The 26,788-nt window shown below is 42.6% G+C and overlaps 1 protein-coding gene across 2 annotated transcripts in view; it reads right to left on the bottom strand.

Moving 5' to 3' along the window:
• TBL3 (transducin beta like 3) overlaps positions 1–26,788 on the bottom strand; it is a 36,428-nt gene that overhangs the window by 5,840 nt on the left and 3,800 nt on the right. The window contains exons 2-20 of one of the 2 annotated variants that reach the window (XM_087973065.1): positions 26,465–26,535; positions 25,459–25,510; positions 25,263–25,358; positions 24,652–24,699; positions 24,042–24,183; positions 23,779–23,863; positions 22,557–22,727; positions 21,747–21,822; positions 20,909–21,005; positions 20,181–20,389; positions 19,312–19,453; positions 16,534–16,592; positions 14,543–14,646; positions 10,549–10,690; positions 8,298–8,528; positions 7,113–7,183; positions 5,681–5,837; positions 2,063–2,121; positions 681–784 (exon numbers count right to left, since the gene is read on the bottom strand). In XM_087973065.1, coding sequence (XP_087829191.1) covers positions 681–784; positions 2,063–2,121; positions 5,681–5,837; positions 7,113–7,183; positions 8,298–8,528; positions 10,549–10,690; positions 14,543–14,646; positions 16,534–16,592; positions 19,312–19,453; positions 20,181–20,389; positions 20,909–21,005; positions 21,747–21,822; positions 22,557–22,727; positions 23,779–23,863; positions 24,042–24,183; positions 24,652–24,699; positions 25,263–25,337 — 1,972 coding nt within the window. In that variant the 5' untranslated portion in view covers positions 25,338–25,358; positions 25,459–25,510; positions 26,465–26,535. The remainder of the gene's footprint in view (positions 1–680; positions 785–2,062; positions 2,122–5,680; positions 5,838–7,112; positions 7,184–8,297; positions 8,529–10,548; positions 10,691–14,542; positions 14,647–16,533; positions 16,593–19,311; positions 19,454–20,180; positions 20,390–20,908; positions 21,006–21,746; positions 21,823–22,556; positions 22,728–23,778; positions 23,864–24,041; positions 24,184–24,651; positions 24,700–25,262; positions 25,359–25,458; positions 25,511–26,464; positions 26,536–26,788) is intronic. The other variant, XM_026683562.2, reaches the window with a different exon arrangement.

The following is a 26,788-nucleotide window of genomic DNA, read 5'->3' as shown; positions in this document are numbered from 1 at the left end:
AATTACAACATCCTTGTATGTCAAGATGTACAATGTTTTGAGACTGAGAATCCTGGCTGTCCCTTTAGATGTTGGACCAGGGGATACACTTCATAAGAAAATAAGATCACAAACAAAGTGGGGCATCTTAGGACAAAATTAAATTTGATTTAATGAAATAGGACAAATATTACTCTTCCTGTGTATTTTATTGTCTACCGTAGCTTTAAAAATCATGATTTTTCTTGCAACCTTTAGATTGGCTCTTGAACTAAAGTTTCAGATCTAGCCCAAGGTGCAGGTAGCCTGCTCTCTAAATATGTTTTCTTTTGGTTTTTTTTTTCTCCCAATAGCAACACATCCACAACAACTGTGTTCTTCTAAGCAAAGACCTCCCCATCCAGCAAACTGGTAATTATGATAGACTGTGATTCTAGCTGCACATTCACGTATCTGTATAGACACCCCATAATATCTCTGGGTGTTTCACAGACAAAACAATTCTATTACGAAATTTGGGGGAAATCAACAAACCCTTTGAAAAAGTAATGCTTGGGCTTTCTTGGAAATAAGCCTATGGAGGCTGATCAGACCTCCTTAGGTGTGATGTGCAGCGTCAGGCCACTGAGTGGGACTCGGGGGTGGGGGTGGGGGGGATGGGCGTGTCTGATGAAACTCCTCTGAAACAAGGTCTCACTCACCCTTGATAACGGTCAGCACCGTATGAGGCCGGTCCAGGGAGAGCGACAAGCCCAGGGCCTTCAGGAACTGCTTCTTGTGCAGCAGATTAGCCAGCTCCTGGTCTCTGGAAGACAGGAAGATGCAAATGCGGGCTGGGAGCTGCTAGCTAGAGCTGGGGGCCACAGGACTAAAGTGAAAAAGCAGCAAGCCCACCCAAGGCAGGTGAGAAGGGACCCACCGTCTTTCTTAGATTCACAAGGGGAGTTTTTTCTACACCTGAGTTCACCCCCATTCCTCTGTTGTGTTGGCCATTTAGCTTTTACCACAACGTTAAAGTTGTGTTTCTGACCGAAACACAAAGTGGCCCATGGAAACACACTCATACAGCCACTGACTGACCAAAGCCAGCAAGATGGAGATAAGATGGCAGCAAGAGATGATGCCCTTCCGCCAGCCCGAGAGGCAGGGAATGGCTTCCTTTCTAATAGTAATTCAGCAAAGGTGAGGAGCTCAAGGGAATTAGAAGGCCCTGGGAAATTTGTCAAGGATTTCCCAAAATGTTAATAACAGCAAAGGCCATTTCTGTCTAACTGCAACCTTGCAATGGACTGAAGAAAGCAGGAGGTAGCCCAGAAGAGAGTTGCTCTGCTGAAAGGCCTGGTTCCACTTGTGCAAACGAACTCTTTCTACTTTGTTTGGGCTCATAGGGAGTTGTCCCTTCCTTCAGTATAGCTAAAAAGCTTTTCATCCTGCCCTGAAGCGTCTAGTCCACCTTCTCCACAATCCAATTGTGCTGGGACTATTCTTGATGCCTTAGCTGGGAGTTATGCACTTTGCTACACCAGCCAAATGGGACCGAGACCCCAGTCAGTGTCAATTATATAACCCTTTCAGGTAACCACTTGGCTGGGTAGAAGAAGAATTGCTGAGAAGCTGTCACACATGGAAACTGTTCAAGTGTTTTTTTAGCTGAAGCTCCCTAATTCAAATACAGCATTCTTTTATAACAGGCAAATGAATTAGACCTTTTATGCAAATTCATACTTTTTATAATCTTATTTGCAAGCCTGCAACCTATACACTATATTTATTGCAGTTAATTAAGCAATACATTAAAAAGCAATTAGATGCCACCAATTACACACACAACACATGGCAGATTCCCAAAACAAATTTAGAGACTTCTCTTTGCACAATTACACCTTTTCCAAAATACCTAAAAGCAAAGCTCAGATATTCATCCAGAATACCAACTATATGCTAATAATTTTATATAAGCATGTGGGATCAACTCAGAGAATAGCAGATCCTGCCATGTCAGCTGGAGAGGGCAGCGCCTCTTGCCTAACGACTGGAAGACGCCAGATGAAAACACGCTGAAATGCTGCTCAGGGTTACTCACTTCAGGATCTGTTCCTCTTGCTTTGCTTGCTCTTCTTCGAGTTCTGTTTGAGTGACATCCTTTTAACAGATAGAGACATGAAACACAAATAGAAAAATCGCCAAATGGAGTGGTTGGTGCTTCAGAAGAGAATAAAACCTTTGAACCACATGAGAACCTGCCAGCTTTTTGGAACCAAAGCAACAACCATGCACAGAACACAATATTGCTTCAAACTGTTGGGCACATAGCCATGAAAAGATGCAACCACATTAATTTGTCAATCATACCAATTATTCTGAGTCCAGAGTAAAAAAAATTTAGGAACCTTTTAGATTTCAGCACTTATTGGAAGTGATTTTATGGTTCAAAATCTTTGGATGGCTTTGGAAGGAAAGCAATAGACCACAGACGGGGAGCATCTGACAGCCCCCTCTATCACCTGCAATGGCACGAGGAGGAAGCATCACTCTCCAGGCATGTGGGACAGTGGGGCTCTTGCAGCCCCAGAGCATGAGGGGGCTGGTGTTTGAACACTTTTCCCCTTCAGGATTCTACTCTGCAGAAGGCTAAGAGCTGGAAAGACAGCTTCTTCCCTCAATCACTCTTCTTCTTGCTGCTTGTAGTAAGTAACACAAGTACAATTTTTACTGGACAAATTTAACATGGTGATTGAATTGTTTGGTTATTGCCCAAGTTATTCCACTAAGGAGACTAAATTTGTCTCATAATTTCATGAACTCATTTCCTTGGTGGAAGCACTGCTTCTTCCTCCCTCTCTTGGAAGGCCTCTTGATCTTGAATCATTCCATTCATCTCTGGAATGCTCTAAAATGAGATGTAAATCGACTCTTTTCCATATAACTAATTTGGAATTGGATTCAGGCTCGCACGTACAAAACCAGAGGAGGAGAAAACGTTTGTTAATCCTCACTTTCTCTTCAGCTGCCCCAGAAGACAAAATTCTATCAACCGCTTCGGCTCCAATATCTGGCTCAGATTTGGGATTGAAATATGAAAATTCTTCTTTTTAAAATTAACTAAGTAATTCAAGACTATATTGACTGACTGAAACATGTTCAACGATGTGGGTATGTTTTATATGAAAATGTTGAATTTTTAATGAATTTATTATTTAATTTTTAAAAATGACAGTTACCTACCATTCAGGAGATCTTCTGGTAGGTTATAATCCAATCCATTACATATCTATTAAGAATTTATCTAATTAATTATGTTATGATGTACCTTAAATTATTTCTTAATATTTTTTCCTATAGCAATTGGTCTTTAAGGTAGCTTGGCCTACATGATTACTCCTGGTTGTCTCCAAGCTATATAGGTAATTAAAATGAGTCTTCCCATAAAATACTACAATAAGTCTCACTCTTTCCGAGAGCTTGTTCCTGTGCTACTAGATTGGTGGGCCAAATTTCCGATCTTCTAGAAGTACATCTACAGTATAACCATAGAATGACACCAATAAAAGTTGCTAGCAGAACAGGATGCCACATTTGGAAATTTTGTGCATCTGTATATCAAGTTCAACACTTCCTTTGGAATGTTAACAGTTCTGACTCAGACTGATGTATATTTCTATTTCCTCCTCTGAAGTTGGAGACAAAGCTCTGACAAAGAAGAAAACATGGTATCAAATCCTCTCAGTAGTTCTTGACTCTTTCTAAAGTTGAGGAGTCCTGAGTGGTGGAAATGGTGGAACTCAATAGGGGGGAGTTCAGACCAGCCCACTGGACTTTAGGATTTACTTGTATGGGATCCCTTCCTGGGAGACTCTTGGAGGATTAATTAACAGCTGAATTTTAGTTGCTGTTCCAGTTGCTATCTTGGCACCTATCTGAAAATGAGCCTTTCAGATAAGCTATTGCACAAAAAGTGCAAAACGATCTATTAGATACCCCTGGAATGATAAGATCAATCCTTGTAAGTATTCTAAAAGATGAGAGATGTATCACAAATACAGAGCAATCTTCCAGAGCAATTTATGCTACAAAAGTTTTCTTTCTCTTATAAAGCTAAAATAGTAGAGTACAGTTGATGAAGCAGCTGAGCAGACTGCCTTGTTTTTAAATGGAACTGCTATAAAGCAGCAATTCATCCATAAACCCCTTGGAATAATACCAGCCAATCCCAAGTACTGAATGCTTCCTATCAGTCTGAAGAGATGCAACCTCGAAATAAAAATGCTGACTGCTATCTCAACTGCCAAAATTCTTCTTGGTAAGAACTGTATTTATATTAAATTTAGAAGCTGGAATGATACCATTCCTTCTTTGCAGCCTCTGGTAATCTGCAATCCAAGTGAACTATTGAAGAAGGACAGATCTAAGGCACGCAATATGGGAAACTTACCAAATTTGTGACAGCTTGCAAAATTAATTCATAGTAGATTTTTAAATTAATATTGAGGACTCAACCAAGGAAGCATTGTATATATATTCTCTTACCAAATGTTATTACATTCCATCCTTTACCTGTATTAATGAACTGTAGAAAAGCAAAACAAAAACCTGGACAAAATACATTTGGGGAAAAAGTCACTTTAAAATATTGAAATTCAGGAGCTATCCTAAAAAACACAGGTGTGCTTTTGTCCTCCCTACTGCTGATCTAAATGAGGTGTGGTATCTAAGTGGATTTCTGCCCTGAAGAATCAGGAAGGTAAGTGAGGCTACTTCTAGACCCAGTGCTTGGCACAAAAGAAGCAGCAAGCTAAGCAATCAATAGTAAAACCCAGCAGCGAATGCGGGTTTGCAAAAGGTGGCCATGAAAGAGCCCTGGTGGAGCAGTGGTTAGAACGCAGTATTGCAGGCTGACTCTGCCCACAGCCAGGAATTCGTCCTGACTGACTCAAGGTTGACTCAGCCTCCTAGCCTTCAGAGGTCAGTAAAATGAGGAGCCAGATTGTTGGGGGAAACATTGTAAACATCCCAGAGAGTGGTGTAAAGCACTATAAGTCTAGGTACTATTGCAAATTTAGAAGCAGATTTAGCTTGTATTTGGTTGTATTAATACAGTAATACTGAAAAGCTCTTTCAAAGGGGCTTTCAAAAATTCAGCTGTGCAGAATGCTTTTGGAAATAAAACACTGAATACATCACACCAAATCTGTATCAGTTGCTCTAGTACTTGTTTGTTTCAATTTAAGATTCTGGCTCTATTTTGTTTAGGACCAGATTAATTGAGGTTCCATCTATATTCATGTGACAATTACCAGGTCTTAAGATCAACCAAGCTCTGGCCTTTCATTAACATCAACCAAGTTAACAGGTATCACAATAAGATCTGTTCAGTTGTCGCTCTATGTTTGTGGGGAAATGAGGAATTCCTGAATGACTTGAGTTTCCAAATTTTAAATCAATGGCACAGATTGATAAACTGACGGGCTTGGCTCCATGAAGAAATGAAAAAGTAGCATTGACCGATGTCGTTGAGAAATGGCAGCCCTTTATTACAGATTGAATCAATACTGTGACAGGATCCTGTCGCTTAGAATACTTAGTCCTAGGGAAGCCTAATAAGGAGAATAATAAAAATCAAAAATAAGAAAAAAAAGAAGGTAAAGCAGATAAGCCAGGCTAGAATTGGGAGCTTAAGATCAGCCAACTTTGCAGGTTCTACCTTCCACAATAAGACCTTTGAATCTGTGGAGCCGGTCACCACGGTATCATCCTTCTTGTTAGCATGCAAGGCCCATACTTTGTTGTCGTGAGCATCTAAAGTCTTCACACACTCATTATTTTTGATTGTCCAGAGTTTCAGGAGACCATCAGCACCACTTGGGGAAAGAGAAGCAAGAATGACCTGAGGCATTTACAATTTGGCATCACCTCCCATCTTTGGAAAGGAAAATGCACTCAAGATGGTTTACTTGTGAAAAAGTCAGAATTAAAATAATGGGGGGAACCCAGCAAGAACAGAAGAGGAAAAAAACCAAACAGAAGTAAAACTATCCTCAAATCTACTGTATGTCAAAATAAGAATACTTATAACAGGAGCAGTGAGGAAGCCAGGCTGTGGCCATGGCCATGAAATTTCCCATGGCTGGTGGGTGGGTGGGGACTTCCCTCCTGAACAAACAGAATTCTGCATTTAAAATCTGGAATTCTGTATTTGTCAGTAATGTTCTTTCTTGTAGAAGAGAGGCAGACAAACAGGCAGTGTGGGAATTTGAGGCCAGACACCGATTTTGAATGAGGGGTGGTTTCTCCCCACTTCACCCAAAAAGTTTGTCAAGGAAAGGAGAAATCCTAAATGGGATTCCAAACTCAGTTCAGTAAAGATAAATTGGAATAGAATCAATCAAAGAGGAAAAAAATCCATACTGATCTTGTGACCAGCAGAAAGTGATTGCCAATGTCCTCTCCTTTTCCTCAGAAAACCTCATCCCACAACAAAGAGCCAGAGGAAAGCCCAACCCTGTTTTATCCCATATGCTAACTGTCTGAATGGAGGAATCCGAGGAGAGGGACCTGTGTGCCGATCACTGACCCCACTTTATCTTATTTGGGGCTGTGGATCAGGCCTGCATCTCTGCCCTCCCTCCCAGGCAACTCTTTCCTAGAAAGCAGCCTTCAGGAAGTCCTATCACGTGAAGTGAAACTGCTTGCCCAGTCAGGACACGTAAGAAACCACGTAAAGCCTTGTTCCCAGGTACCATGGTTTTGGAAGGGGGTCAATTATGTGCCATTCTTCTGTTTATCTGTCTTGGACTTGTTCTGCAAGTTACAGTTTAGAAGGGCTGTTTCTTTCAACTGCTACGTTTAGACGGGGGCAGAAACAGGGAATAAGATTCCTGTGCCTGGTGGAATAAGGGACTAAATATATTTTTTTTACTAGCCAAGACATGAAGAAATATTTTGCCTATCTTTACCTACAGGTAACATTTTTTTATTTCTCTTATCAGAACACAGGAAATACCTTTGACAACGCAGATTAAGCACCCTGGCCAGCAGCAGCTCTCCAAGCCAGAGTTTTACTAGCCCTCCTTGGAGACGTTGCAAGTTCTGCCACATCAGCCTCAGCAAACAATCTCTTTTTCTGGTGGCCATACCTGCTAAGCACCTGTCCTCCTTCGCTCACGAAGATGACCTTCAACACAGAGGCATCATGACCTTCAAAAGTCTGATGAGGGAAGGAAAGATGAGAGGTGAGCATGAATACTGAGGACAGTCTAATTCCTTCAGGCACCTAAATAACTGCACAGGTCAGAGAAACAGTAAGGAAAAATACTGTAAAATGTTACTTCCATACAAAACAAGATCTGTTATTCCAATCAAATCCAAACAAGGTTGTTAGCTTTCATAACCAAAATATATCTACAGGAAGACTTTGTGTAACAACTGCCCTGTTTAGCAACCTTTCAAAGTTATGCTAGCACTAAAAGAGTAACTTTATGGCCAGTCCTTGCACTTGCAACTGTCGCAGTGTCACGTGGTCATGTGCTCACTATTTGCGCACTTCACAACTGGCTTCTGACAAGCGGAATCAATGCTGTCTTAGCTTGTAAAATTGCAAATCACAGTCACGTGTTTAATGACCTGCAATGCCCAGTTAGAACAGTTTTCTAGTGCTATTTTTTTCTTTTAAAATGTCTACTTCTATTATTATTTACAAGACACAACCATTTAATAAAAATGGTGCTTTGTTCATTTTTGAAACAGTCTTATTCAATAATGAACTATTTAGCGTTCCATAATTTTGAATATCTTTTTTCTGCAGAGTTCTTTTTTTCTTGCTTGCTCCTATAATAAATAAATTCCAACTTCTCTCAGAGCAAGTTTCTAACTTCTTGTAGATTATTCCACCCACCCTGGTCAAGTGCATTTTTTATTTCTCTACTAGCTGGAAATGCATTAAGGTAAGCTGCTAAATGTTTTGTCCACAACTATACTGGCAGAATATTCATGAACTGGCAGACACGGTTAACAAGGTCAGCCAATGGGACCTGTATTGGGGGCTGAGACTGGGAGAGAGTCGGGGCGTGGCTTAGCTCCCTGTTCTCAGTTCTAAAAGAGAAACTGAAACTTACTTGCTTGCCTGCTGAACTAAAGTGAAACTATTTTTCTTCTCTGCTTGTGTTTTGCCTGTAACTTTCTACAAGTTGGAAGAATGTACTATTGGTATTGTAAACTTTACTTAATATGTTATTATGTATATAAAGAAGTTAATGAATCCTGCTGAATCAGTCATCTGTGTTTTTTGGATTTGAATTTCTGCTGCAAAATCTGACATATACCTTCAGACAGCTAAAGTCCTGCAGATCCCAGATTTTCACAGTCCCATCTGCTGAAGAGGTGGCCAAGACCTGGTCTACTGGGGAGAACTGCACACACCAGATGCCACGTTTGTGTCCAGAGAAGACTCCGAGTAGCACACAATTTTCACAGTTCCACAGCTTGGCTGTCTTGTCCTGGGAACCTGTGGCGACTAGCTTGTCATTTGGAGACACTGCCACACTATTAACGTCCTAAACATGAAGAGAGAACAGTGGTGTATCAAGTTATAGGAAGGTTTATTATGGCGCACATTGCTACGTTCTGCCCTGCCGCATGGAAGATCCCTGGAACTTCGACAGCTCAAACTCCTCTTAGGTAGGTGTGTTTCACATCACTTCAAGTCTATTTTATGAAATCTGCAATTATCTCATTTATCTAATCTAGTGGTTAAAGGCACCAGGCTGGAAGTGGGAAACTGTAAGTTCTTAGATATGAAAGCTGACTGGGTGACTCTGGGCCAGTCACTCTCTCTCAGCTTAACCCACCTCACAGGGTTGTTGCTGTGTGAAAAGGTAAACATAATAAAAGTAGGATAAAAAATATCTAATAGTAATTAATTAATTAATTAATAAATAACTTACAGCCAAGACATAGATTGCTTTTCTTTTATTATGAATCCAGTCAGGCTGCTTTATAAGATATGCATATCTCTCCCCCCTCCCCCCCCCCCCGTGTGTGTGCGTGTGTGAAGTTACAGACTACTTAACATCATATTTATGATCTGAAGCAACAATGAAGCTTGAGGGATTGTTATAGGAAAGGAAAACAGTAAAACAAGAATTTAAAGCTTTAAAGAACCATTCCAAAATCAGTATTTTTGGCTATCCATATGAAAAAGCAAATAGGTTAAAAACACTTTTCCTTTTTCCTTTTAGCTTTTTAAAATCTCTCTGGCCTAGTGTGATCTGAATGGTAACCACATTTTGACTGAGTACTTCTATTAATATAATCTAATTTCTAGACCACAAACCAAAGGGTGTTATAGGCTCAGCTGCCTCCTGCTCCTGCTGTTCATTTTAGGGATATAACTGTGGTAAGCATGATATCAATATTTATTCCCACCAATTTTACAAAGATTTGAAATTATATTTCCTACTGTTAAACCATAGGGGGGGGAATGTCTTTATTTCATCAACAGATTTACAGTATTTTTCGGAGTATAAGATGCACCAGGCTATAAGACACACCTTGGTTTAGAGGAGGAAAACAAAAAATAGTTTTTTGCCTCCGTGCATCCCATTTTTGCCCTCCCTGGCGTCCAGAGGCACTCTGCAGGCCAAAAAAAGTGCCCTTTTTTGGGCTCCGGTGGTCCCATTTTTGCCCTCCGGGACCCACAGACACTTCTGGAGGCCAAAAATGGGCACTTTTTGGCCTGCAGAGTGCTTCTGGACACTGTGGAGGGCAAAAACAGGACATGTGGAGGCTTTGGGAGGCCAAAAATAGGCCTCTATTCGCTGTATAAGATGCACAGACATTTCCACCCACTTTCGGGGAGGGGGAGGAGTGTGTCTTATACTCCAAAAAATATGGTACTTTTGTTAAAAAACACAGAACATTTAATGCTAAAATACAGAAATTCTGGTCTGAAACCAAGCACGACCAGTGTTAAAATGCATGCACACATAATACTCTCTTCAAATTAAGGATGGAAAACGGATGGGAAGATTCAGGTAGAAAAGGGTAGAGGTGACAGATATTGGCATACTCTTGATTATAGTCAGGAAATGAAGCATAGAGTGATCTATATAGGGATCTGTTCATTGCTCATCCTGAACCTGACATTCTCCAGATCCAGAAACATCACAGGTTGCCTTTGGTGAGGCCCTCTGACTAGATTCTGCAGAGCATAGAAATGTCCTTCCACTCCACTCTATTTGCTTTTGTAATCGGCATCTGCATTGGAGAGGCAGTTTGGTGTAATGGTTAAGGCACCAGATTAAAAACCAGGAGCCTGTAAGTTCTAGTCCTGCCTTAGGCACAAAGCCAACTGAGTGACCTTGGACCAGTCAGTATCTCTCAGCCCAAGGAAGGAAGGAGGCGATAGCAAATCATGGCAGAAATGCGTTCAAAAACCTGCAGGGACTTGTCCAGGCAGTGGCCAGAGTCCAGTCTGACTTGAAGGCGCATACACACACTTATACACACATAAAAACCACACACCCCAGCATCCACCTCCAATCCCCAGCTTTTCAGATCTTCTGAATGTATTACCTTATCGTGTGCCACTTCTGTTTGTCTGGCTTGTAACACCACTATCTGGTTCTCTTTTTCATTGATGGTAGGAAATTTAGGAAGAAGCCACACTTTCATTGTGCGATCTTGGCTGGCTGTGATCAGAAAATTCTCTTTTGTTCTGGAAAAAAAGACAAACCGGGTAGAAAAAGAGCGATATAGATGGTGATTATCATTATTATTGTTGTTTTCATAACTGCTTTTCCTCTCTGGGAAGTTGATGTTAAAAATGAGGCAAGGTAAATGCATTAAAACATCCAACACTCATATGATTAGGACTGAATATTGCCAAGATGATTAAATGCCAAATTGAAGGGTGGGCATAAGGCTCTCTTGGAGCCCTCTAAAGAGAACATTTAGTGGCAGCAATGCCTACGCTGGAGGTTTAGAGCACTGCTTGTCAACTATGACAAGTTCCAGGGACAAAGTCCAGCTTCCCAGGATGACCAACTGCCAAAATTCTCAGCAATAAGTCCGCCTTCCAAAATTTGCCATTCTCAAGGTTGTCAACATTCCTCCAAGGCCCCAGAGGTTATCATCTTACTCAACCGAAGGTGCTTGGATGCTGGCTGTCACTCTCCCTCTTTTGTGCAGGTAGATTTCATAAGAAGAGTTACATTTACCCGTTTGGTTGAAGCTGCTGGGAATAATCTCTAGACTAGCATTTCTTACCTTTGCAACTTGAAGATGTGTGGACTCCCAACTCTCAGAATTCTGCAGCCAGCTTTCTGGGTGGAGAATTCTGGGAGTTGAAGTCCATACATAAATTGCCAAGGTTCACAGGATCAGAGCTCTACACTGCAGTGAGAAGCCAGAGCAGGGAAGTTGTTGAGGGCCATAATAGTAGAATTTAGGGAGCACACTGTAAGCATTCTCACAAAATAGCTGCTATTTTATTTTATAGTCCAATTTATACTCTGCCTTTGTTTATTCCAATAATCAAAGAAATGTCCCATCTGGAAGGTTGCTCATTACTGCCCCTTCCTGCTCCTCCCTTCTAACCTGGCCTTTTTTTTACCCTTTTAACCTGGCAACTTACCTAGGAAACTGGTATGCTCCAAGTACAGTAAATAGTTACTAATATTTATAGAAATTTAAGCCCCACAAAGGATCCCCTGGAGTAGTGGAGACTTTTACTTTTACAGGGGGAGCCTGTTCCCAGTGCGTTCTTGCACAGAGCTGCCAGAAGGCAAGAGCAGCTAAGACAGAAGGGGCGATTTGGGAGTAAGGCTTGGAGGTGATTGGCCCTCCCATAAGACATAAAGGAGGAGCAAAGGGACACGAGCCTTTGCAGGAAGCAACTTTGTTCATTCTGGTCAGTTTAAACTCTGAAGCTCCGTGTTGACTTTGTGCTCAGTTTGGCCTTGTACAGCTAATTGGCAATTTAGTCATGGGCGGCATTTCAAGGGAGATAAAGGAGTGTGCTTAGTAAAAAAGTTTTTTACTGATATGTTTGTGTCTTAATTTGTCTTTTAGTCAATGGGTGCCAGGTCCCCTGTAGTAGCTGTTTTGTGACAGCAATGTTGACTGTACCTATATTACACACATATTCTAAATATGGATACAAAACCGATCCCTCATCTACAGGGTCGTTCCAAGAGGAGAGAGATACATTTAGTAGAAACAAGTTTTTACAGATACTCCTCAAATTACCACCATTTTATTTAGTGACCGTTCAAAGTCATAGCAGCACTGAAACAAGTGATCTATGAGTGTTTTCCACACTTGCAACCATTGCACCTCATGGCCATGGGATCAAGTGGCGCCTGGCATGTGTCGATGGCTGTTGCCCTGTCTTGGGGTCATCCTCTTCCCACAAGCCAAGTCAATGGGGGAAGCCAGATTGGCTCCATGACCATGTGATTCACTAAACAACTGTGGCATAAAAGGTCATAAAATGGGGCAAAGCTCACTTAACTGCCTTGCTTAATAACAGAAATGTTGGGCTCAATTATGGTTACAAGTCAAGGACTACCTGTACTGTAGGTGAAAAACTTTAGAAAAAAACCACTATAGGCTAAACTCCTCTCATCACGGAGCATTGGAGAGCCTGCAGATGATTGGGAAGAGAAAAGGCAAAACTGGCTAAATAAACACTAACTCAGGCTTGAAGAAGAGGATGAAGGGAAAACACCTCCAGCTAGCCTGACTGTTGGTACAAGGGACTGAGGGAAAGCGTACCAGGCGCTGAAGGTCCGGCCAGCTGAGTCCAGGGCTTTCCTGCCAATATGCTGGGCCTGGAAGTGAGGCCTTCTGGAAGGGTTGGAAGATCTGGCTCTGCCACTCGCTTGGGGCTCACAGAGAAGCGACCAGTGGCTGGGTTGACTGGTGCCTGGCAGGTCCTCCCTTCCTCCACGACCTGACTTTAAGGGCCTCTTGATGGGCTATATCATTTATATGGTGTCTGTGTTTGAAAGGCACACTGCCCAGAGTCACTCTGAGAGGACTCCTTTCCAAATAACACACACACACACACACAGAGACTACACTGTACTACAACAGGCAGTTCTTCTGGTGTTTGTTTCCTGACTTCGGCACTGGAAGGCTGACGTGAATTAAACATGCCTGGCTGGAACCCTGACCAAATAAATACATCCCACGGTGTAACTTATTGTCCCTGACAAGAAATTCTGTCCCTCCAGATTTTAAAAAAATAGCTCTGGAAGCATTGCTATGTATTGATAATTGAAATTTCCTCCCCATGACCTGTCAAAATAGGGACACATTTTAGACTTCAAAAGGAAGCCACACAAAGAATTTGAAAAATGTTCCAGCCTTATGCATTATCTTTGTCCTGGCATCAGCTCAAAATGAAGAAACGTGATCTATTTCTGCCTTGAAAAACCCCCAGATTGTGATAAGAAGATTTCAGGTGCACAGCACACACCTTGAGAGTAACTGCAGGCCCCGCTTACTCCACCTGGTGCACCTGCTTTCTGCCAAAAATCTCAGAGCTTTCAACGGCTGCTTTCCTGGGCCTTAAGCCGCTCAGAGAAGCAGCTGCATGACTTGCAGTGCAGCAGTTGAAAAGGAGTCACAGTGAGAAGGGCTTCCATAAAGCACCTGTAGCAGAGGGGGCTCCAAGCGCTTTGCCCCCAATGGGGTCAGAGAGGTTCTTCTGGGCTCCCCCAAAGTGGGAGGGAATCATCACCTCCAACACTTGCTCCCCAGCAATTGGTTCGAAAAGGCATGTATGTCACTCCTGAAGAAAATACATAGTACAAAAACCAAGTCCTCCCTGAATTAACAGATTGAGAGTTGGAAGGGACCTTGTAGGGCATCTAGTCCAACCCCCCCACTCAAGCAGGAGACCGTACACCATTCCTGACCGATGGCAGTCCAATCTCTTCTCGAAAGCCTCCAGTGATGAAGCCCCCACAACTTCCGAAGGCAACTTCTCTTCCATGGGTTGATGGTTCTCCCTGTCAGAAAATTCCTCCTTATTTCCAGGTTGAACCTCTCCTTGTTCAGTTTCCATCCATTGTTCCTTGCCTGGCCGTCAATTGCCTTGGAAAATAGCTTGGCCCCCTCCTCCTCTCTGGGGCAGCCCCTCAAATGTTGGAAGACTGTTATCCTGTCTCCCCTGGTCCTTGTCATCACTAGACCAGCCATGCCTAGTACTTGCCTTCTCCAAAATGCCCGGATGAAAGAGCCAAGTCTGTTAGGCCCTGTTCTAGTGGAAGACTCTGTTCTAAGAATCGGGAGTGAAAATATAGAAGTGCCAAAGCTTCTACTCCTACTTTTCTGGCATTTCCAGGGTTCTGAACACGTGATAGTTTGGAATCATGGATGTGTCCCAACCCTCATCAGAGTGTGGAGCAGCCTCTTTGAATTAATAAAACCTGGCCACCTGCCACATGAACTGTGCCCTCAAACCCATCCCAAGGAAAGGAAGGGCTACCAGGTATCCCAGCCATCGTGCACATGGGACTGTCCATAAAAGCAGAGGAGAGAGAGGGAAGACTTCTCTTACTTGGAGCAGGCAAGGGCCCCCACTTGATGGGTGTGGCCCATCCCTTGAGCCACACACAACACCTGGCCATCTTCTGTCATTTGCCAAATCCGGAAGGTCTTATCCTGAAAGCAGAAGAGGTCTTTTGTTTTGTCCTGAATGTCAAAAAAGGCTTGGAAAGATCACGTTGAGGTCCTAACAAGTCATGGAAGAAGTTGCTGACAGCTTGGTAACACAGAAACAATAGCCTCCAATGTACTCTGATTTCCACACCGACATCTCAGTAGTGTTTGCAAGGGAGGAGGAATGGCAAAATGAGTGTCATACCACCACACCACAAAAAACAGAACTTATATACCTTCATCAGCCATTACAATGGAAGTACTAAGCGAAGTCCTTTGTGAGGTGTTGTGACTCTGATGTTATCAGAGCTCTTTTTAGCTGGTGTTTTTACCTCATACGCCTCTTTGACTTTGCATCCTGCAAAGAAACCTCTTTCCCCACTAAACCATCAAAATCAGTAGTGCTCCTCTGCTCCCTTAATTCCCAACCGATTTTCCTTTACGGCACTGAGGAGTACTTGTAGAAATTGCTCCTCTGAACAGCAGGGCCTTGCTGAAATGAGAGGGAAGTCTGAAAATGTGTATCTTCCTCCAGCCTGCCTCGACCAGAGTTGGTCTTTTAAACACAGCTCAGGGGTTACCTACCCTTTACAAAGGTCATTAATACCTTTTGGTTTGCATTTCTTCCACCATACCAACATTTTTCTTTGCTCTCTGAACTCTGTTTATATTACTGTTCAACATCAAGGGAATCTTTTGTACTTATAATCTCCCATAAATAAAGTAAACTAACAAATCCATAGGCATAGGGAAACCCTCGAAAAAAATGAAGGGGTTTATTTCCTGCAGGACCAGTTTGGGCAGGAGAGGGCAGAAGTCTCTCCGGCCACCAGGACGTTCAGATACTCAGGTGGAGGGGGGCAAAGTTTGCAGTGCAACTATTCAAATGCTTTCCAAACAACTTCACTGCCAGAGTATCTCTGTATGCATGTTGCCCTTAATCTAAATCTGTGGCAGGCAAACAGGAAATAGTTTATTTACATATTCTATTATATATTCCTCAACTCCCGAGTTAAACTCTACAAGACAAGATGAAGTGCCATTTCCTTATTTAGTGCATGGCATCTCACACAATAGCAATATATATTAGCATTAATTGGACTAGCAATATATATTAGCATTAATTGTCATTAATCAGTATCAGTACAGAAGGAACATCTGGGCCTGTGCACCGCTGAGGTCGGCAGCTCGCAGTTCGATTCCCGTCAGTAAATAAACCGCGCAGGGCAAGAAAGGAGCCTCCCCCGACTCCCTACCAGCATTCAGACGTCCTAGGGGCAAAGATAACACCGCCTGAAAAAATTCCTTTCACAGAGGCAGCCAGCCACCTCGATGAACCCTGGCTAACATGTGCCATACACTAAATAAATAAATAAACCCTGAAAACCAGCTATGGGGCACTGGATGCTGTAAACAGCCATCAATGCAGGCCAAGTGCCCAAACTGCAATCATGTGATGGCATGGGGGCGGCATTTGAACTTTGAAACCAGGCTATGCACAGGTCCCCTACAACTCTGAACGTTTGCCAAGCTGGGGGGACGGGGACGGGGGGACTGACCCACATGACAACTACAAAGCAACACACACACCCCCAAAAAAGTGCTGTTCACAGGGACCTTCCTGTTGCTGAGTATGCTCTCCTTCCAAAAGGGGAAGGACATACGAGATGGGTTTTCCAACAAGTTTTGAATGGGAAACTCTTCTGAATTTTGTTCATGATTTTCCAAGAGGTCATGAAGAACAGTTTGACAACTTCCAGCTTAAAAAGACATATGAAATGTCTTCCAGTTGCTAAATTTGCTGATATCCCAACAACTACCATGCATGAAGTTCAAACTCTAATGTTCCTGTCACTTCTGAAATGAATTAAAAATTAAAATGCTTGATACCTTTGAACAGCTAGCAAATAACTTCCCCTTTCGGAAGACGTCCAAGGCAAGAACAATATCTGCAAGAAAGTTGCAGAGGATGATTAAATCACATGAATAAACACAGGGAAAGACATAGTTTTGGAGCAATCATTTCATATCAATATCTGGTATCCAGCAAATGTTCAGATAATTGTTGTAATTGGACTAACAACTTCCCAGTTATTAAGTTTTCAAGAAGTCATGGAATGCTTACAAATATTTCTCCACTACTTTGGAGGTATTTGGTAGCAAACATAGTAGTTTCTGAAATGGAAACAAATCTGAAAAAGTTTTTTTTTTTAAATTTAGCATATGGAATTTAGAGGTCACTAATATACAACACTAATAAAACACATAATACATACAGAAATATGTATAAAGCATTGATCTATGTATGTATGTATGTATGTATATGGTTCTATGTATCAGGACATAGTACAAATCACCTGGTCCTTAGTGGCTCTTTAAAATAGGTAAATGCAACCTCAGATGAAGACCAGCACTTGGCATTTTATACCATGTCATCCTTTATTTTACAAAAAGGAAGTAAAAATGGAGAAGCCATGTGTGAAAAAGTACATCTTGACTGCTTCCACAGGTAGGAGGAGGTGCTGCTGCTAATCTGGTGGCCTTGATCAGCTGATCCTCAGCAGTTGTGACAACCTCTATAAAAGCCAAAGTTTTAGGAGTTTGCAGGTCCCCAGCACTGAGGTTCACCCAATGCCAAAGGGGAAAGGCATCAGAAACGATTTCAAGGGAAGCAACTGGTGCTGCCCATCAATCTGGGAAGGCCTATAAAGGCCATTTCCAGATCCTTTAAAGTCCGCCATTCTACAGAGAGGAAGATTATTCACGAGGGGGAAACATTCAAGGCAGTGCTAGTCTTCCAGGAGTGGAGGTCAGAGCATGCAACGCTCAGAAAAGTTGCAAAAAACCCAAGTGTTACCTATTTTTCGCACGATAAGACGACCTCCCACCCACCCAAAAGTGGGTGGAAATGTCTGTGCGTGTTATAGAGTGAATATTGTGGTGGGGGTGGGGTGGGGGGGTTGGTGTGCTGCCGCTGGGGAACACTGGAGCCTTTGCTGCTGGGCAGCTGATTGGCGGTTGGATCGGCCTCCCGGAATACTGCCAATCAACTGTTCTAGGCAGTGTGGATCACTGCTGCCCATTTGACACCGATGGGTGGCGGGGAATGGGCTCAGTGATCGGTAGTGAATGGTCCTGGCAATTAGTGGCAAATGGGTGGTCAGCAAATGGGCGGCAATGATCCACACCACCTAGAATAGCTGATCGGCAGTATTCTGGGAGGCTGATCCAACCGCCAACCAGCTACTCGGTAGCAAAGGCTCCAGAGTTCCCCGCCAGCAGCAGCTCAGCTCAGTTGACCAGTGGTGGGCGCAATGGACCGGAGCCCTGACAAGCCACGTGCTGGGGCTGCAAAGCTGACCAGTCTTTTTTCTGCAAGGACGCTAGCCAAATGAATACCACATGGATGCTGGGATGCAGATTTTTATTTTCTTGTTTTCCTCCTCTAAAGGTATTGTGAGTCTTATAGTCTGGAGCATCTTATAGTATGAAAACTATGATACATCTTGGATGTACCTGCAGGCCTCTGTTAGCAAATTTGAAGTCCGCGACAGTACAATTACAAAAAGACTGAACAAGTATGGTGTGTTGGGAAGGGTTGTCAGAAAGAATGCTTCCTCTCGAAAAAGAGCATGACAGCAGGGCTGCAGTTTGTAGAGCTGCATCTGAACAAATCACAAGGCTTCTGGAACACTGTCCTTTGGACGGACAAGACGTTTGGCCATAATGCACAGGATCATGTTTGTCGAAAACCAAACACAGCCAAGGAGCACAAACATCTCAGACAAACCGCCAACATGGTGGTTGAGGAGTCAGGATTTAGGCTTGTTTTGCAGCCCCAGCGGCACCTTGTAGTCATTGAGTTGACCATGAACTTCTCTGTATACTGAAGTATTCTAGAGTCAAATGTGAGGCCATCTATCCGACAGCTAAAGCCTGAGAGACGCTGGGTGCATAAACAAATGCCTACAAACCTCAGTGAACTGAGGCAATGTGAAGAGTGGGCCAAAATGCCTCCACAATGATCTGAAAGATTGATAAAAACAAGTTATTGTTGCTAAAGGTGGTTCTACAAGCTATTGAATCGTAAGATGTACTTAGTTCTTCACACACGGCTTCTCCATTTTGTCTTTCTTTTTGTAAAATAAATGACAACATAGTATGATATGTCATGTGTTGCTGTTAATCTAAGATTGTATTTACCTACTTTTAAGAACTGCCAAGTACAGATGAATTCTGCTGTTGGAGAAGACTCCTGAGAATATCACAGATAGCCAAGAAAACAAATAAATGAGTTTTTACTTGAGAATCTGTCCATATTGTATTTGGACACATTATGTGGACCTCCCAATGTGGGAGATGCATTGGCTGCCAATTTGCTTCCGGGTGCAATTCAAGGTGCTGGTTGTCATCTTTAAAGCCCCACATGGCAGGAGACCAGGTTACCTAAAGGACCATCTGTCCCCACTCTTGTCTACCTGACCCACCCAAGCGGGGAAGCAGGAAATGTTGCAGGTCCATCTCCTAAGGAAGTTCATCTTGCAGGACACAGGAGAGAGCTTAAGAACAGAGTAGATTTCTTTCTCCATTAGCCAAAAAAGTGGAGTTGCACAATCATCACACTGTAAAGGTCAAAGATGGAAACTGCCAGTGTCTCCCATCTCTCACCTGAATGGCCTGGCAAAATCTGGCAGTTTGAAGATGACAACTCAAATACTTTCAGCTGGGGGCTATTGGTTGCCACAACTATGTGTGAGTCCTTTGGACCCACGAACCGGACATCCAAAACTTCTCCATTATAACCTGAAAACTAAGGGAGAAATGTAAGAACCAGAGTGTCACCTTAATGAAGACATGAGCAGCAAATAAATTTAATAAATAAGTAACTAAATAAGAAATAAGAATCAAAGAATCTGTCAATGGCGTGAAAGCTGAATGTAGGAAGAAAGAAGAAAAAGCAGAGGAGAAAGTCTTGTCCACTTTGGAAGAGGGCACATGTGAATATGAAGCTCTGTTCTGGCTTAGGCAGGCTGGTCAAGCTTAGGACTGCTGAAATCAGGGGGAATCCTGTTAATCAGCTTGGTGCCACGCTAAAGATCTGCCAGTCTGCAGCATTGCCAGAGTACAGCAAGGATCACAGTATGGATGGATGAAATTAGCAAACTTGTTAGACTTGGGCATACAGAAATGTTTAATTCAATTTGAATTCTTGAAATTTCATCATTGCTCAAAATCAAATACAATTCCTTGCGAGAACTGATGATTGTGGGAAATGTTTACTTTTTAATTTATTTATTTTTAAAAGCTTTCTATTTAGCTTTGGGATCCTATGTGTGCAATCTGAGAGGTGGGGGTCTTGAACATCATAGTATCTGCAGATGCCACATCCTATTGTTATGTCCATAAAACCTTTTGGTGATAACATAGTGACCCACATAAAAATAATACTTCTAAGGGCCAATAGGTAGCTGCATGCCTTTCCCCTCCACCATGTTGTCTGCGGCTTTGCTTCCTTGGAAAGTGATAAAATTGGGTACCTGTTTCTTGAGCTCAAGTGTCTGTGCATCATACAAGCAGATATTGCGGTCAACGTTCACAGAGACTAATTCACTTTTGACTGGCACTAGACTGCAATGCATGAGGCTGTGCTGTCCAATCACGTCCACTTTGGACTCTGCTGGCAGGTGAGGCAGGGATTGGCTATGCACACAGGTAGCTGAGGATGCATCCCACACCCGGAGGACCCCTAAAGCAAAGCACACAAATCGTCTGTCATCCAATAACTCCTAGAGCTGGCAAAAGACAACACACACACACACACACACAGGAATGGTGGCGCATTTAAACAAACCCAAAATGACTGTTAAGGAGGCCTGCAGGGGGCTGGATTTGGAGACATTAAGGGTCTTATAATTCTGAGTTTAAGAGTCCCATTTTGTCCCTTAAAAATCATCTCTTTTTCTTGGGTTTCAGAATTTGTGAGGGGTGCAATGGCTGCCTTGAACCCCTTAAAGCCTCTCCCAAAGCCCTTCACTTCTTGTATCCTCTCTAAATAACAAAACATTGCCAGAAACTGCATGTCCCTCTATCCTGAAAATGGGACATTGGGGGTCTGCTTCAGACCAATGGTTGCCCATCCCCATCCAGCCATCCTTGAACACCTAGCCCCCACCCCAATGCAAAAGCTCACAACCAGCAGAGACAGAAGGCCATGGCTCATTCCCCCTCACTCGCATGAGGAGCCCATCATAAAAGCTTGACTCACCTTTGCTACCAGCAGTGAGAAAGTGAGTGCTGGATTTAGTCACACCCAAGTTCGATAAATCCAGTTCTTGTGGTAATAACACTACAGATTCAATGGTCTAAGGTGGAAGAAGAAGCCAGTCTGAGGAACAGTGATCAGCAAAGATGTCAGAGAACATACATTGCTAACAGAGTACACTTTTGATGTTCACAAAAGTTGACTCTCACATTACTACTGTCAAAGTTGCTTGGCAACCCAAAACCCTATGTATGCGGGGAACAAATAATCCATTTGGATAAGGTCCCTTGGGTGGGACTGAGGAGAAGGAAGGAGCCTATCCATCAGAGCTCAGCCACTGATCTATGGTCCCACAAAGAAGAGCTGCCAGTGGATGCCAGAACTCTCCTCCGCTCAACCTTTCTGGGCAGAAAGTGGGACAGAGGACTTCTGGAAGGGATGAAGCCAGGAAACCCAAGTTTATTGATTTCTTCATTTAAAATGTAGCAGTTTGGCTTCTGGGTGAGGATGTCCCTGAAGAAGCTGAGGAGCCATTGCAGCAGAGTTTAGTAGTCAGTGGGCAAATTCTGGCCTGTGCTGTCTTTCTAGATAAAGGAGAGGCCATGAGATGTCCACTGGTACTCCAAACAGCTGCTTCTTGTGAATGTTGGAAATGTAAACAAAAAAGGACTTGCTTAGCAGATTCACACACAAAAAAAAAGCTCAAAAATTTTAGATTCAGAGCCTTTTAAAGGTTAATATACAATTGAGACCAGGGGTCTTTCTTTTGGGACCAATGGATAAACAGTTTCTATGGAAGCTCAATATAATTGACTCAGGCAAAAACTAGAAGATACTTCACCTCATAGACAGGGATGGTGCTTTTGACTTTTTTGGCTTTCAGATCCCACACGGTGCAAATCTTATCACGGCCAGAACTGCAATCAAAACACAGACAGTAAACTCAACACAGCTGAATGGACGCAACACCTTCTGTCTAAGCAAGAAACCATATTACGGTTTGCATAATAAGGTGGTACACACAATTCTGAGACAAGAGCTGGCTTTTCACAACTGCTGAACCATAAGTAATCCATCTAGTCCATCAGTTGGGCAAAACCAGCCGCAAGATCATTACCAAACATTTGCAAGTAGGAAACTGGATGAAGTTATAAATATACACAAAATAGTGTCTATGCTGCATTTTGAAAGTCTCATTGAGAGTGTAGAACTGTTACAATGTCCACACTGCACTTCACAACAAGAGACTCAGAGGGATCGATCAGACATCTTATATTGCTGCCTAAGCATAAATCAGAATTGAAATCCTGTATGTGTTCTATTCCTGTAAAAAGCATGCGGTGATAAACACTTTCATTCTTCAGGTTTGCTTTAATTCCTTTTGCTGTACATTTGCTTTTGCTCGATTTTAGCAGAGGCTGCATTTTGCCACCTCCTGCCTTCAATGAGGGCATTTCCTGTGTGAAACCATTTAATTGATTTTGTATCACAACACAATATCCAGACCCTGAATGTGAAATGGGAACAACCAGCCCACAGGCAATGTTACAAGGCCATCAGCTATTCATATGCAAGGCTGTACAAATGCCAAAAGACAGCCAAGCTGACCCCTTTCAAGAAAGGGGGCAAGGCAGCCTTCCAGGAATCTCACCTGATGAGGGTCTCATTGTCTGGGCAGAATGAAAGAGAGGTGACTAAGCTGTAGTGGTTGTCCAGCTGGCTGACACACTGGCTGGACTTCAGGTCCCAAAGCCGGATGCTGTTGTCCATAGAGGAGGAGAACAGCTGAGGCTGAGAGATGTCCGGGTGGAACTTGACGAGGCTGGTAAAGAGACAAACCACAAGAGTTCTTCCTCTTTAAGGGCAGCAAACACAACTCTTTCTCCTAGTCATCTGCACAAGGTCTAAAACAAGGGTCTTCAAACTTGGCAAGTTTAAGACTTGTGGACTTCAACTCCTAGAATTCCTGAGCTAACATGACTGGAGGAGGAATTCTGGGAGTTGAAGACCACAGGTCTTAAAGCTGTCAAGTTTGAAGACCCCTGGTCTAAAATGTCTTCCCACGTGGAAAAGAGCCAGTTGGCTTAGTAGTTAAGGTCCCAGACTAGAAACTGGGTTACTGTGAGTTCTGTTCCTCCCTTGGGCTGGGAATGGAATTGATGACTTTGAGCCAGTCACTCTCTCAACCCAACCCATAGCCCATGTTGTGGGGAAAACAGGAGGGAGGAAGAAAAATTTAGTACATCATCCTGAGCTGTAAAAATTAAAGGCAGAATATCGAACAAATAAATAAATGGAAAAACAGAGATTCGACTATACGTTGCATTCAGGACCTTCTATCTTGTATTTAAGCTGCCCTCATGGGACTGGCTGGGGAGGAGCAGGAGGATTATTCTGTGGATGGAGCTAGGTTTTCACTTAGAAGAAAGATGTGAAATTAAGATGAATTGTCTCCCCTCACTCATTCTACTTGAGAGGTAACCAAAATGTACCTCTTTGCTTTCCTCAGTTTCCTTTTCCTCACAACATACCCACTAAGTTCCCAGAAGAAACCTGATTTCCTGCACGAAGAACCCTACAAAGTGCCCAGACACTTTGTAGCATCACTCTGCATTGCAGAATTGATTTATATTCACTCCTGAAATGATTCTCACACAGGAGGAAAGAGAGCAGAAGGCATCAGGGGTATCTATGCCTGAGAGTGACAGCAAATGCATTTGTAAAATAATTAAAACAGCAGTACAGAAGTGGCATTACATTTACTACAAGTAGCCAGATGACACGGAGAGAAAAAAAAGGATTTCTCACCCATTTATTAAGAATTCCCAAATTCCCTAGACTAAACTTTCCCACTGCAAAGAGGGAATCCTTACTGAACAACTCCAGAAGAGCCTTTCAGATTGTGTGTGCAGTACTGCCGGGGAATGTCCCAGATCTTGATGGTGCTGTCACAGCCGCCTGGAGGGAGCAAGGAAGAGAAGTGGTGAAGAAGTCAGACCAGCCCTGAGCAGCCTGTGAGATTCAGCTGCAAAGAAAGCAAAAGCACTTGGGAACTGAGTCTCCCCCAGAGATTATCCCTGCCAGAAAGGCAGGGGGTCGCTCTGATTGCAACTGTCTGCTCAGCCTTAGGTCATACCTGTGGCTAACAAAGTGGAAGAGGGGTCAAAGATCATGCTGGCCACAGGAGCTGTATGCACAGCCTTCCATGTCCGTGTGCACTTATTTCCTAGCCAGTCCCATTGCTTCAGCAGTAGCGCTTGGCTTCCTGTTACCAAGATCTAATGCAACAGAAAAATACATTTTCAGTTCTCAAATGAAATTTGAAATCATTCAGCTTTGTTAATAAAAAAAACAAAACCAACACCTTCATACTATGAAAAATGCATTCTTGATAACAGCTGAAGCAATTCAAGTAATGAGAGGTTTATGTGTAGCACAGTACAAAATATCAACTGATGAATGCTTAATTTCTCTTCATTTTTTCCTCTGTATGGAGTTTTTGTCTAAACACAGACATATTTTTGAATAATAGCTTGATTTTATATTTTTAAACATGGGAAGAAGCATGTGTCAATCAGGAAGGAAGAGCCCAGCCTGTTGTCCCTCAGGGTATATGGAATGTGAAATGGTTCCAGTGCGGCTGTTGCAATATCCCCTGGGAAGCAAGCTGGCTTTGCACGGGTCATGCATTGGTACTATGGGACCAGCTTCCTGCCCCAGTGCTAGAAGAATCTGCAGTCGTCTACCTCATCATCATTGCTGAGGGCGAATACCGTAATCTCTGTTTCATCATCCTGAAATAAACAGAGGAAGAACCACCATCAGGTGACTTGTTTGCATCATTCTTCTAATTAAACAAAACTGTGTTTTCAGTATTTTGTTTATTAAACTAATTGATAATAGATAAATTATTCTTAATTGGTTTGTTTTATATTTATACTTGTGCTATCTACAGGGAATATCTCTTCAATCGGAACATATAAATGTAAATACTTTTGATAATTATGTAGCATAAATTATTTATTCTGTAATCTACTTAAGCCATTATACCTCAATACCACTTTCCTTTCCCCCTTTTGATGATTCCATTCCAGTATCACATTTGTTTAACTGGACTGTTCAATTGTCTAACTGCATAATAATGATATTTTCTCAGTAATTACGACTTCCAATACTGTACTATTACTTCCAGAATGTAAACAGAATGATGAGGCTGGGGAAAAAAGATACTCCCATAAAATGACCTTTTGAATTCATGACAAAAGAAAGGTTTGGAGGCTCAACTGCATTTTTAGTATCTACGTCATGTACATCTTTACTAGATAGGTACTTTTTAGGAGAGGGTATGTCTTAGTACCTGTTCAATGCTGTGTACGATATCTCCTGTTTCAATGTCCACTATATTGACCCTGCTCCCACAAGCACAAAACATATAATCCCCAGCTTGAGTAACCTAGGCCAAAAGCAGAGAGCACAGTAGGTTTTTCAGCAAACGATAGTCATACATAATACATACATACTTGTAGTAAAGGTACCTTCCTGTAGACTATTACCTGAATGGGTCCTCCTGTGTAGAAAGACTCAATTTTCCTGAACACGGCATAACTGAAAGATTACCAGAGACACACCAACAATTTAAAAAGTGAGTAGCTTTTACTGTATCATGTTAACAATTAGCACAGTTACACAGAAACAGAAACCAAGTAGCAGTGAAAGGTTTATTCTTTTAATCTGAGCTGACTGATTGATAAACTCAAATGCAAAGAATCAATACTACCCGCATATAGTATCATCGCAACCCATCCTGGATCCTGCACTTTCCTCCCCCATGTGTGACCTTACCTCATCAGAGGGATGTGTGGGGTTGCCTTTGCCACCTGCTTCTGAAAAATGGCTAAAAACCATGAGATTGTAGCTGCTTTATGGTGAAGTGGGTGCCAAGAGGTGAGTTGATAACTTCTTTTTTAACCAGCAGAATGGCAGAAATGTGTTAAGTTTCCACTGCCAATGGCAACAAAAACAGATAAATTGCTGCAAAGGGATGGGGGTATTTAGTGATATATGCTAGTGTATATGAGAGAAAGCGAAGTGACAGTTCTCAAGGAATGAACAAGGGATTAAAGAGGAAAATGAGTTAAAAAATCTGCAACATCCTGATCCAGGAAAAAAGATCCACTTACTAAACTACCCGACTAGGCCAAACGTGACCTTGGACTAGACAACCTACTGCCATGGACACCATGCCACCAGCACAACCCATCTATTTCCCTCCCCTCCCCCCCTTAACAAATCTTTTAATTAAAACAAACAATAATTAGGCAAGCCATTAGGATTCAGGAGCTTTTAGTGGTTCACCACAAGTGACACAGAGATTGAACAGCATATCCTCTACAGCCTTCTTTGTCAGAAGTAACCTCAAATACATTTCTTTGGAAAATTTATATTGCTGCCTACTTGCTGATGGCGACTCCAGGCAGTTTACAAGAAATAAAAACACAATATAAAAGAAATAAAAAATAATGAAAAATAAGTATAGTAACACCCCCACCCCATCCATACCAGTCATTTAATGGGCTTCATCCGCTCTGGATTCCCCAGGCCTGCCGGCAGAACCAGGTCTTCCGGGCCTTCTGAAAGAGTGTCAGAGTGGGGCCAGTCTCATTTCCAGAGGGAGTGAGAAGGCCTTCCAGAGGATCTTAGGGGAACAGGACGCATGGGATTCCCTGCCTCCCCGCTCTAGTGGGTCGGGTGGATGTGACCAGCATGAGACAGTCCCTCAGATAACCAGGTCCCAAGCCATGAAGGGCTTTAAAGGTGACAACCAGCACCTTGAATTGCACCCAAAAGCAAATCAGCAACCAATGCAGCTTCCACAGGAGAGGT

Source organism: Notechis scutatus, chromosome 12 (genome assembly GCF_049901735.1).
Source record: "Notechis scutatus isolate UNSWTSFEM ecotype Mainland chromosome 12, rNotScu1.2, whole genome shotgun sequence".
NCBI lineage: Eukaryota > Metazoa > Chordata > Lepidosauria > Squamata > Elapidae > Notechis > Notechis scutatus.
This window is presented reverse-complemented; position numbering and strand designations above follow the sequence as displayed.